Raw genomic sequence first — 12242 nt, forward strand, 5'->3', positions numbered from 1 at the left:
TAGGTGAGCCCGGGGAGGTCCGAGCACGTGCAGATGGCCCCAGCCAGCTTCGAGCCGGGAGAGGGGTACACGGCAGAGGAGGGCGCCGCTGACGGAGCAGCTTCAGGCAAGGCCGGAAGGGGATAAAGAGCCCGCAGGGGGCGCAGCCCAGTGTAAGGCCGGTCCCTCCCCAGGACGTCGGCAGGCCCTAGGACTAATGGGTCTCAGCCTGGGTGAGTCGCCTGAACAACGGAAACTCACACTCGTAATGCATAACACGGCAGCGCGGATTATCCAGGTGAACATAATGAGGAACCACACGAGCGCAAAGATGTTCAGCGTAGAACGCTTCACCAGGAGGGATGATGAGGCCCCCAGGAGGGAGGGGCCAGTTCACCGGAGAGGAACGAGCGACTTGGGAGTGGGAAGACATAGAAAAAGAGAGTGAAGGGGAAGGAGCGGAAACGTCACCCTCGAGAAACTTATAGGATTGTGAACCGCGGCGAACACACCGCCGCGGATCAGAGTTCCAGTGTCACATCGGGGAGAAAGAGCGCTCTCGAGCAAGAAGAGGATAGCACCGGAGGAATATGTATGTAAAAGGTGCCATAACATGACAGACCGTCAGCCATTTGTAGCCCCTGCATTTCTGGGGTCCGGGAATTAAGCGAGGTTCACTTTCAGGGTTGCATCCCACCCTCCACGCCTCATGTGTTGACCCTGCCCGCCCATCGCGGCTCACACACCCCGCACAGATCCCCGGACCGGAACGCCCCCTTCGGGGGCATTCGCCCGTTTCTCACCAACTTACAAGTAGTCTAATCAGTTTAGTACCACGCGGCTCAGACTTAATTGTATATACCAATTTAAGTGCTCCGTTCTCTGACCCTGGGAACACGCAACAAAGAGACGGCATAGAGATGTATCGATGAGTTGCAAGGCACGCAATCGCGGCCGCGGACTGCAGCCCAATGCCGACAGCGAACTCCGCAGCGGAAGAACAGACACACTCCCACAAATTGAGCGGCAAGCCTGTATCCGAGTTCGATTGTCCTTGGCCAAGCGAGCAACATCCATGCTCATCCACCGTCTTGTACGTTGTTGAGCTCGCCTTGGAACGTACTAGCGATATGGCGTGCGGTGATCGCGACGGTCGGGGCGCAAACGAACAGTCACATCGTGCGAACTGGCTTATGCTTCCACGACACTCTTCATAGAGGAAGAAAGTCCGGTGTGCGTAAAGGAACCGCTCGGAACGGAAGCAATCTCAAGTGCAAGTAAGCAGTCGTCCTTCCAAGCTCACGCCTGCGAGACGTGCCTCCGTACGCAATCAGCATCCGGTCAAGGGTATTCTATACAACGCTCGTTCTCATTCATGCTTTCATTACACACAAGGATGTAGCCTAGATACCTGAACCCTGAACCCGCCCGACCGACTCATCGACTCGCGTGCACTGAGTTCTATAAATATCCCGGTACCGCAACCCGTCGATGTTGTGGTACGCAGCGCGCTGTACGACACATGTACATATGGAACGAACAAAGAGCGGCTAGGTCGGAGCCATTAACTAACGGTACGTGTGCGTGACGCGCGTTAAACATGAGGGGATGAGCTTCGTAGGTGGCCGCGCCAGGACGCCCGGACAATCCCAAGGGGAGGGGCGCGGGAGGAGGTGGCGCCGAAGGCTGAGCGGGATGGAGGAAGCTGGAAACGGATCCGCACAGCGCCTAAGCGCGGGGGGCGAACGATGCGAGGCGAGAATGCTGGACGCGGGCTGTCGCCGGAGGTGTATGCGGTACCTTCCTCCAGGCCTTGTCAGCCCCCGCAGCGCAGTCGATGAGCCGGAACGACGTCATCGAGAAGGCGCATGCGAATGGCGCCACGTCCAGAACGCCGAGAGCGTGTACATTGCCCGAAGTATCGCGCCGGGTTGTCGCGAATTATGGCACGAGGAAGAGGAGGAGGACGAAACCGTATCGGTCATGAGCACGAATAAATAATGCAATATTGGAATGATGTGTTGCCGCGTGCGAATATCGAGGATGAGTGGATGGGTCGTGTCGGATGCGCGTGGATGTGTAAGAAAAGTGTAGGTGTAGGTGGCCATGGTGGAGTGATCGTGATGACGTCTAGCATGTCTTGTCTAGACCTGCGGGAGGGTGGGACTATGCGTCCGATGCCTCCCGCTGCTGTTTTTCCCGAACGAGTATCTCCAGTTCCCGTTCCCGTTCGCTCCGGGCACGTTCCCTCGAGCGCGATGGTAATCGGATCTTTATTCGCCATTCCTGCACCCAGCCCCACCGCTCCGTGCCTTCCGCTTCCACGGTCCGACCTGATTCGGAAGAGGACAGCTTGGAACCCTGCGAGCCAAGGAGTGCACTCAAGCGTTCACGGCCTAATATCGGCGCCAACGAGAGCACGGAAAGGAAGACGAGCTTGATGATCAGAGATGGGGAGGATAGGAGGGACGATATGGACTGCGGCGTCGGCGAAGGTTGGGACGCGACCGTTTGCAGTATGTCGCCGATCTGCGAGAAGCACGAACATTCAAAGTCAGCACTGGGTTCCGACGGAATAAACCGGGTTGGAGGGAAAAAAACGTACTTGGCATGTCACGGCCGTCCACGGGAGAGTACCAATGAACGTCCCGAGCGCGCAGTCGTACAACGACACGCCGCAGACGCCGCAGGCAATGTTGATGCCGGACCACGGAACGACGCCAATCAGGCGCAGGATCGAAAGTCGGACCCAGGCCGCGCCTCGTTGTTTGGTGCTGATCCCTGAATCAGAGGGTCCCTCCAGCGCTGTGCGACCCATCTCGAGCACTCTTGGGAAGAACGCCGTAATCAGCGGCGCCAATGGTGTGGCGAGGAGCGTCGAACAGATGGAACCGATGGTAGTCAGCGCTGTCAGAAGCAGTGTGCCGAACACAGGAGTGAATAGCACGCCTGCAAGCACGTTCTACAAGTGAGGACAACGACGGATACGCAGCGGTCAAAAACGGGTATCAGGAAGTGATATAGTGGCGTGACTCACCCACAGTACACTGCCTGGTACCGACCAGGCGTGTTTCCAGATGGCTGTGACGGCCATGACACCGATAACGTGGGCGGTCTCCGCATTTCCGGCCTGCGAGTATGAACGGAGTTCGCGGGCAAGTTGTGCGAGGTCGCCTATCGTGTGCGGCCATGAGACGGTGATGGGGAGGGTGGAGAGCGTGTAGAGAACAAGGGCCGTGGAGAGCGGGAAAGCCATAATCACGAATAGGATAGGCGCGTGGATCTATTCACGGACATAAGCAGCGATCCCATGCATAATGGTTCAGCGTTGCTCACCGAGGGGGAGGAGAGCCAGCGCGAGGACGATGAAGGGCCGGCAGCAACTTTCTTCTCGACAAATACATCTGCAAAAGTGGTCTGCTCCGGCGAGGCAGACATGGGCAAAATCGTGTCGGTGCTGGATCGGGGCGAAGACGACGCCGTGGTCCAGTAGCCGTCCGGATGGGCGATGTGCAGCAAGCTGAGGGCCCTCGAGGTCCACTTCTCGAGCATGCCGGCAGAGATGCTGGTGTTCATCGCGAGCGGCTCCTTTTCAGACAGCTCTGGCAGGGACTGCGCTGCGGGGATGCTGATGGGGCTAGGAGGTCTGAATGCGGGCGCAGTCGGGGTGCCATCCGCCGCGTCCGAGTCTTTGCATAGGAAGGAGGCGCGTGGGCCCAACGAGCTGAGGGTGAGAGCGGGGCGCATGTTGGTAGAGGATGCGCGGGCGCGTGAGGCGGGCGGGGGGACGAGCGCGCCCGCGGTGGTGGATGGGATGGGCATCGGGCGCTGCCTCGAGTCGAACAGATGTATGGCAGCTTGGAAGCGGGATCCGGGTTCGGACTTGTTATGGTCCTCCCAGACATGGCTGACATCAGCCGATGACCGACGCGCCTCTGCCGCAGCGCCACCACCGCATCCCTCGGCTCCAACCGTCCTCGACTCGGCCCGACCTGCCCTGTAATGCTCAGAACGCTGGCATATCCAGCGTCCTCGATTATCCTGCTTACGCTCCACAGATTGCGGCGCTGCTCGACACGGAGGACGAGGATCAGCTATCCCGTTGAGAAAATATCTGGCGCGAAGCCGCGCGTTGGGTAAACATGCTGACCGAGTCCTCCGAGAGAAACGCGTCGCCCGGCATCGGGACCATCGGGTCAAGACGCTGTAGTCAAAAGAACCTTCATTTGGCCGCGTTCCCGGATGCGATCGCGCACAGCAAGCAGTCTTACGAAACCAAACACACGCTCGCTCACATGATGCCCGTTCTGAGATCAGCGCGGTCAAAGATGAAGAGTGCGCGATCATGGTTATCCCCACAGGGTGCAATGCAGTAACGCAGTAAAAGCAAAGCGATACATGGGAGTAACGCGCAGCATAATTCATACACTCTTTTTGCATGACATGGTGGCAGTGATGGGTAGGCGCAGAGAGCCTCCCGAGAGGAAAGACAGCGAGATTTGACGAAACGCAGACACCCCATCGTCAAATCGTATGGTACGATTAGTGGGCCGCCCTCCTGCTCTCCTGGATGACGTTGCTGAGCTCCTCCAACTTGCGTTTCGAGCGAAGCATCGTGCCCAACTGGCAAACAAAGATGAGTTCATCAGCATTGCATTGGAATGGCGTAAAGTATAGAGGCCACGGGCGATGATACACACCCGCTTCTTCGTGAGCTTACGAGCCTTCTTGTCCTGGTGGAGCGCACGTAAACATCAGAATTGATCCAACATGAATCGAGACAAACCTTGGAGTTCCTCAGCAGTTCCATCACCCGGCGCTCGTAAGGCGCAAAGCCAACAACCTCCCGCACGATTGACCGCACGAACTTGGTGCGCTGCGAAGCGACACCCTTGCGGTGCGAGGGCTTCGCGACCTTGTCGATCTTGGTGGTCTTGTGGCCGTATTCAATGCCGAAGCGGTGGTCTAGTCAAACGTAGTCCACGAGCAAAGTAGTGTTCAACGGCAAGTGCAGATTATTTGAGGTAGACCGCATTGATGACGTTCACGAATTCATGCCGTGTTCGTCCAGAGAGTAGCGGAGCAAGTCCGAGATGCACAAGTTGTCCAAACGAGCATAGTTTCATCAAGCAAGATCGATCCATACGTAAGTCAAAGGTTCATTGTCCGTGGCATAATCATACGCACTAGAGAGAACCATTTTGTCGTCAGTCGGCGGTGTCTTGAGGGGATGGGGCGGCGAGGAGGAGATTGGGGACTGTGGGAACATATGTGGCTTGGTACTGCAAAAACGTGCGAAAAACTGTACCACAGCCCTCAATGCACGTTCAGTGTCAATAATTCAGATCGCAAGAACGTATGAATTCTCTACGTCGTCGGTAGGACGGCCCACTACTTCAAGCTGTGTATGTACAGGGAGTTGTATGGTACTACTGTATAATGAGATAAGAGGAGAGAGAGAGAAGGCAAACACGAGAACGGAACAGGCTCGCATCGAGCGCCACAATATCTGGGTGAGGAGGGGGGAGAGCTCAGAGGCATCGGGTCGTCGAGATTTGCCGTCGTCATCACATGGCATGCAGTGTCCTGTAGTCCGTAGCGGGAGCCGCTCTCCGAACAACCTGCACTTTGCCGGTCGAGCCGCCAGTCTGGTAGGGATAGGACGGTGCAGGCGCCATCTCGTCGCGCGGAGTGCGTGGCGGGATGCTCGAGGTCGGCGAGGTGATCGTGGAAGTGGGTGGGCCAGGTGGAGGGAGGGATGCATCGCGTTCGAATGCTGGTTCAAGGGGATGTCGCCGTGCACCCTTTCCCGGGATTCCGCTCCCTCGCGGATTATCCTCCTCCTCTTCTTCTTCCTCTTCGTCAGGATCTTCTCCGTCTCCAGCATGATCCTTTGAGTAACATAGCATTTGAGTTGAGAACGAGTGACCACAATCTAGAACCACTGACCGGATCGAAATCCTCCATGTGCCCATCTTCTGCCTCCTCCTCCTCGTCATACTCATCGTCCTCATCATCAATCCACCGTCCTCGCCAATCCACCTGGTCCAGCTGCTCCGGGCTCTCCGGCCGTAACCTCATCCACTGCATCCGCGGCCCACTCTTCGCACGTTCGCTCACTCTGAACCCATATATCTTCGGTACGTACACCCGTCCCGCCGCGCGCTTCTGGCCCCCATGCGGGTTTGGGTTAACGAAGGAGGGCGCGGCGGCGCCGGGCTGCGATGGGTGCGCAGATTGCGCGTGTTCGGAGCCAGACGATGCATCCCCAGGAGAGAGGGAGGACCCTCCAGGGGAGGACGGCTTCCAGAACGGCGCCGGTGCGAGTTCACGGTAAGACTGGAAGAAGAGGTGCGCGAATGTGGTTCCGAAAAACGCGCCTAAACGCGACGAGTCCGCGTCAGGTACAGCCGCGAGGGAGAAGAACGATAAGAGTGTGCTTACCGTCTACGCCCTGAAACCTGCTGCTTGGGGGCGCGTATATGTCGTTGCAGTTCGGACAATAGAGCTTCACCGTGTCCATTCCGGCGATGTCTGAACGTCCGCACGGAACCACAGGCCACCCCTGGCAGTACACTCTCGGACACGAGCCGAACATTCCCTGCTCATATTTCTCTGCCTACGCCGCGATCCGATTCAGTCGAGGGCCTACAGTCCACGTTTGCCAAGCACGTACCATAGCCTGCAGACCCGCACGTGTGAGGATGTAACGTTGGTGAACCAAACCATAGAGCAGTTCCGCAGAGGCCTCTACAATGGACACGTCCGGTATCTTGGACGAGTCCTCATCTGCGAAATTATACAGCCAATATCAGAATCCGGGGCGTCGAACAGAGGTGGCGTATGGGTTCACCGGGTTCGACGTCTAGAACCATCTCCATAGCTTCCTTCCAGAATGGGACCATCGCGTTCAGACCAGTGAGGTTGAAATCGTCTTCGATAAACTCTTCCGCGACCTCGCAAAAGTACTCGTGTCCGGGCAAGGAGCAGAACCAGCTGATCCATGTCAACGTTGATGTTGGAGTGGAAGAAGCTGTATCACCGACATATCAGTTTACACGTCCCTTCGCAATCACCGCCAAGCAGATCAACCGATCCCAACGATACAAAGTCGCAGTGGAATGAGAACGCCCCGATGGTGATGAGACACGCACTGTATCCCTCCCCATCCTCGCCCTCCTCCATTTCTTCGTTCCCCTCACCGGGCCCGGTCACGGTCTCCTCCTCTTCGAGCTCCCTTTGGGCCGCGTCGACCGTTGCATGCCGCGACATGATAGAAATGAAGAGACAAGAGAGAGTGGATGCACGTGGCTTCCGCGCGGTTCGCCACTGGTCGCGGCGACGAAATCAGGCTAGACTTTGAGTTGTCCACCGAGTTCACACTTCGTATCGCGTATGGGCGACTACGAGGCCGCCGCCATCCCAAGCGATGTGCAGGTCCAGTCTTCGGTCGGCGATGTGCTAGCTCAACGCGATGTTGTCGAGGAAGCTTCATCACTCGCCTCGATAGATCGCCCGCCAAGCGAACTAGATAACATCCCGGCGCCTAAGGTCTATCGCCCATTCTCTCTTCCAGTACTCGCTTTGCTGGCTCCGGCGTCCATATTCGGAACTCTCGCTAGACTGGGTCTATCAGCTTTGGTCACCTATGATGGGCAAAGCATCTTCTCGCTGGCTTACGCTCAAACTATCGGCTGTTTCATAATGGGATTCGCCTTAGAGTTGAAGGAGCCCCTCGGAGACTTGTGAGCTGGTTGGCATACACTGCGCGATATCCTGCTCATTTTGTGCAGCTACGGTCCGTTGTACACGGCAATGACGACAGGTACTAAATTTCAAACCGCCGTAAACCTGGAGTTTCCTCAATACGCGCAGGATTCTGTGGTTCTCTCACAACATTCTCGGGCTGGCAACAAGATATTTTCGACTCGTGGATCAATTCAGGCGACGCGCATCGAGATTGGCTCCGTGACGTAGGTATTAATTTGATGAAACATTGGAGGTGGCTGAAGGGGCCATAGGTGGTCGACGGCATCACAAAAACTGCTGGGACCTTCGGTCTTTCACTTGCCGCCCTCAAGCTAGGGGCACATCTTTCATCTCAAGTTCGCCCTCTCCTCCCGCGCATGCACCTCCCTGCACGGCCGGTGCGCTACAGCTTTACAGTCATTTCCGTGCTCATATATGCCGCTACCCTCCCCGCATACTTCAGGCTACCCGCCTCCTTCCGACATCAGGCCACCGCCGCGCTCCTCTTCTCATACCCCGGAACACTCACCCGATACTTTCTGTCGATCAAACTCAACCCGTTGTCGAAGGCCCTCCCGCTGGGAACCTTCACCGCCAACATGTTCGGCACGGCCCTTCTCGCCGCATTTCACGTTCTGCAGAACGTTTCTTCCTCGCCTGTGACGGACAGCGCGTGCGCCATTTTGCAGGGACTACTGGACGGCTACTGCGGCTGCCTCACGACTGTCAGCACGTTCGCCGCCGAGATTGCCTCGCTCGCGACGAGGAAGGCGTGGCGATATGCCTTGTTGAGCTGGGCTGGCGGCCAGCTGCTCATACTCGTCATACAAGGGCCTTCATTCTGGAGCGCTGGCGTTGATGAACAGCGGAGATGCAGTTTTGCATGAATAGGGGCACCACCATATGCATTCGCATATTTTGGGTCGGTGCTCCAGGGACGGTACATGAATAGGTGAGCCACCAGTCGCGTTCACGTCATCCGGATACTTGCTCCGAGGGCTTTGGCGAGAGGAAGATGCGTGTTGTATCCCCTGCGGGTAATGCCATTACCTTGCGGTTGAGCGGCGGCTCATTTCCGATCCTCCGCACCTAGTACGCATCAGATCCGTGGCATACATCCTCGCAGACTTTTTTTGCGTGTCGATCGACGATCTTCACCGAGCAAAAGGTTGCGTAACGTTTTTAATGGATTCGTTCATGTCATTTATATTTGCTTCTTCGGTTTCAGTCCGGCGCAATATACAGAGTATGTGCGACCCTAGGGCGTCACGCTCAGCCCTAAAAGATATGCGCAGCGATGCCAGACACAGTGTGGATACCCCCCGCCAAAGGACGTCGGGGGGAATCCCGCGCAGCGTCATCAGCATGCGCTTTGCGGATCGACAGCTGTCAGTCCATGGCCGACGTTGTTGCGTACATTCGCGTGGGCCAGCCGCTGTTATGGGGCGCACGCCGTACACTGCGTGTTTATTACTATATTCCACAACATGAAAACGAGTGTCCTCGCCGTTGCGATTTTCTCTGCGATGATTAGCATCGTAAGTACAGGGACGGGATGTCACCATCCAAAAGGTGGACGCATCTCTGCCTGAGCACATTGTTCATGGCAATTGGGTACACAGAGATTCGCAGCTGAAGGACGCGAACCGTCGCGAATCTTCCAATAGGATTTAGCAGAGTAGTCGACTACATCCGGACCCTGCAATATATAGCGACGGTTACGATGAGCGGTTGAATCCGAGACATTCGCCCACAAGTACGGTTACATAGACCGATTAAAACGCCCCGAGACGTTAAGCTATCGAGGAGCACAACTGTTCGACTCCGATGCAGCAGCGACCACCGACCAGATAGGTGGCCAATCGCGAGATGATAACATAAAGAAGGCGGATAGAGAGCTAATGCACGCTCGAAGGTCCCGGTTTGTTTTAAGGGTGGCGTTCACCCGCTGCTCTCTGTTGACTGTGTTCACGAGGCCGGGTATAGCCATCTGTAGCCGGTGCCGAAACATGAAAAGCCGCTGCTGTTCCGGCGTCACGACACAAGCTGAATTTGACCTTGAGCGCCGAAAGCTATGGATCTGGATCGCCGCTTGTTGGAGCTCCGGGCAACTCGTGCAGCAGGCGTGTCTGGTCAGATTGATATGGCGATGGCCAACTCTCCCTATCATCGGTCATGGGCTTCCATAAGAGGATGCTTGGACCACGGAGTCCCTAGTTACGGTGCTTGGAGCGGGTACGAAGACCGCCGGTAGAGACGACGTTTGGTCCTGTGAGGTGATTATGACTGAAGCCGTGTTAACGTCCCTACGGTTGTATCTCAATGCCCCATGCTCCTGATATGAATGCTGCTTCGATTCGCAGATAAGGAGAAGGATCGTTGTCTAGACTCTAGTACCCGAGCATACGCTTCCGCTCCAGAAATTACGACCAAGGCCGCAGGTCTGCCTAGGCCAATGGCACTGAACATTTCCGGGCACTGCGCATGCATCATGCTTCCCGAAACATGCAGAAACGCTTCAGGTTCCCCCGGGAGTCACCAAGTTGAGACTGTATCTGGGGAGCAAGCCTAATTATCGTTGGATGCCGTTAAGTATGTTCTCCAGTCACTCTTCGACTGCAGCAGATCGCGAAAGGGTCGCATATTAGTCCCTCCAACTGGCAGAGAGTCAGCCGTACTATGTTCATAGAACCAAGAGTATTCTCGCGAAAGAGGAGTTGTTGCGACGAGATAGCAATTACTTAGATGCTTCTCGGGCTGTAGTGCGGGTCGTTGAAGACGCGGCGTGACCGTGGGTGTTTGTCCCGAGATGAGCCGGAAGTTGCCCGGAGATGAACTACGCCGTGCACGCTCATGTCGGGCAAGCTTGGTCGCCTCTTGCTGTCCTACCACCGCCATAACGAGCTCTATCCCGAGTCCCGACCACTTGGCAAGGGCAAGGGCAGCTGGCCCGTACGCGCTCTCGAAGACGCGCGCTTCGTGATGGTCCACGATGATCCACGCGCCCCAAGCCGACCCCAACGTAAAGCATACAGCAGCTCGGCCATGGGGCCGTCTTCTGTTTGCCTCCTGGATCAGCAACTTGACCAATCTGTTATGTCAAGGTGGCTCAAGATTTCTTACTGGAGGCTTGATTGCGTCTCGTCCGCTTAGTTCGAACGCGCTCGGACCAGATACAGTCCGACCACCGAGTCTTCCTCAGGCACCTACGGAAGTGGGGTGTTGACATCTGGCAACGCCTCCTACAGGCTGAAGCGCAGGTCCGCGGAGCTCGGGCGATCTATCTACGGGGTCCAGTCAGGACAAGAATATAACTCCTTGGACTTAAATGGCTGGGCCCGATTGGACCTGAAAACGTGGTATTCCAACATTACTCGAGGATTCCCGCTCGAGCACTTATGCGCCAAAGCTATGCGGACATAGCCCTTGACAGCCAGCAGAAGGCGCTACGCGGTATCATATGGACAACATGGACCGCTGATCAAGGCGCACGTTACACGACTGAGGTGTTGGAAACTTGTTTGCGCTCGTCCTACTCCGTGGGTTTAGATCGTGCGCAGAATACCACATAATATAAACGCTGACATCCACAATCGTCAACCTGGTTCATGAGGTGGGGATCATGGACCTATTCCGCTTCTAGGCCTCCCTCGTGGAGGCCTCATTTCAAATCTCTACGCGCCCCTCGCTGCGTTTCGACGTCAACGATCATGAAATGCCTCGCGGGACCCGTGGGGCTCACAGCGGCAGAACTCTGGCACGCTCCCGACGCATACGAGGCAGTTCTCTATAATATACGGATACGAGCCCTTAGAGGACCGGACTGCAACCCTCGCCAGATCACTGCCTTGACTGTTAACATCTCAAGCGCCCGCCGTACAGCTTTGGCTCACGGTCGGCCAGGACGCATGCACGCGCCTTTGGCTTCCATACTTGCCATCTCCGCATTGTACGCTGTTGCCTGGGGATTTAATCGCTGGAGCTGGCCCTGCACTGCCAACCCTCTTGCACCTGCTCCTTCGTCTTTTCTTCAGGACTGTATTCGCCCTTCCATGTCGACAGGTTCGACGTATACGCGGTCAACGTCCCCACCCAGGTCGATGAGTTGGAGGAAACCGCCCCCGCCGTATTTACCTTCGCCGCCTCCTTCGCCACCTTTACCTTCTCTCGAGGTACCGCCGGTGAGATCTACCGCCTTATGGTCTTCTCTCGGTATACTGATACCGTCCTTAGCTTCCGACCCATTGGCGAGAGACCATACAGGCCCTTAGGGGCTATAGCTTAAGGCGCTCTCAACTACTGCCAGAAGATGCCCGTGACGACGATCGACCACCGGAAGAGGCGACAGCTGGTCGTTGGTCGCGGCCGTCGCATTACGTGAGTCACTCATCGCTCCCCGTCCTTTGCAACGTTTCTCATGTGGCTTGAAGCGTGCCTTTGCCCCGCCAGCCAGCCCTTCGCGTCGCCAGGGAATGATCTACGGGGATGACGTCCATATCACGGTCGAAATATCA

The 12242-nt window shown here is 56.5% G+C and overlaps 6 protein-coding genes across 6 annotated transcripts; 2 read left to right on the forward strand and 4 right to left on the reverse strand.

Annotated features, from left to right (window-relative positions):
• Positions 1-1339: 1339 nt before the first annotated feature.
• Positions 1340-3801, reverse strand: PUNSTDRAFT_99962 (uncharacterized protein; the record flags this gene model as incomplete). Its single annotated transcript, XM_007381890.1, has 5 exons — positions 1340-2508; positions 2585-2941; positions 3017-3262; positions 3316-3508; positions 3593-3801. The coding sequence occupies 5 exons, from the start codon at positions 3799-3801 to the stop codon at positions 2146-2148; spliced, it is 1368 nt and encodes a 455-aa protein (XP_007381952.1). The 3' UTR covers positions 1340-2145.
• A 720-nt stretch (positions 3802-4521) lies between these two features.
• On the reverse strand, positions 4522-5248 carry PUNSTDRAFT_132535 (uncharacterized protein; the record flags this gene model as incomplete). The annotated part of the gene is made up of 4 exons (XM_007381891.1): positions 4522-4602; positions 4680-4712; positions 4766-4944; positions 5167-5248. 4 exons carry the CDS (start codon positions 5246-5248, stop codon positions 4522-4524), a joined length of 375 nt encoding a protein of 124 aa, XP_007381953.1.
• Positions 5249-5331: 83 nt separating this feature from the next.
• Positions 5332-7279, reverse strand: PUNSTDRAFT_99965 (uncharacterized protein). The gene is made up of 6 exons (XM_007381892.1): positions 7134-7279; positions 6833-7012; positions 6656-6768; positions 6424-6598; positions 5929-6359; positions 5332-5870 (listed from the first exon to the last, which is right to left on the reverse strand). Exons 1-6 carry the CDS (start codon positions 7249-7251, stop codon positions 5547-5549), a joined length of 1341 nt encoding a protein of 446 aa, XP_007381954.1. The 5' UTR covers positions 7252-7279; the 3' UTR covers positions 5332-5546.
• A 72-nt stretch (positions 7280-7351) lies between these two features.
• Positions 7352-8615, forward strand: PUNSTDRAFT_125296 (uncharacterized protein; the record flags this gene model as incomplete). The annotated part of the gene is made up of 4 exons (XM_007381893.1): positions 7352-7724; positions 7773-7804; positions 7855-7952; positions 8001-8615. The coding sequence occupies exons 1-4, from the start codon at positions 7375-7377 to the stop codon at positions 8613-8615; spliced, it is 1095 nt and encodes a 364-aa protein (XP_007381955.1). The 5' UTR covers positions 7352-7374.
• Positions 8616-8821: 206 nt separating this feature from the next.
• PUNSTDRAFT_51078 (uncharacterized protein) lies at positions 8822-9414 on the reverse strand. Its single transcript, XM_007381894.1, has 2 exons — positions 8957-9414; positions 8822-8896 (listed from the first exon to the last, which is right to left on the reverse strand). Exons 1-2 carry the CDS (start codon positions 9324-9326, stop codon positions 8883-8885), a joined length of 384 nt encoding a protein of 127 aa, XP_007381956.1. The 5' UTR covers positions 9327-9414; the 3' UTR covers positions 8822-8882.
• Positions 9415-10905: 1491 nt separating this feature from the next.
• On the forward strand, positions 10906-11456 carry PUNSTDRAFT_119420 (uncharacterized protein). Its single transcript, XM_007381895.1, has one exon. It carries the CDS (start codon positions 11127-11129, stop codon positions 11298-11300), a length of 174 nt encoding a protein of 57 aa, XP_007381957.1. The 5' UTR covers positions 10906-11126; the 3' UTR covers positions 11301-11456.
• Positions 11457-12242: the final 786 nt, after the last annotated feature.

The sequence above is a fragment of the Punctularia strigosozonata genome, assembly GCF_000264995.1.
Source record: "Punctularia strigosozonata HHB-11173 SS5 unplaced genomic scaffold PUNSTscaffold_4, whole genome shotgun sequence".
NCBI classification, from domain to species: Eukaryota; Fungi; Basidiomycota; class Agaricomycetes; order Corticiales; family Punctulariaceae; genus Punctularia; species Punctularia strigosozonata.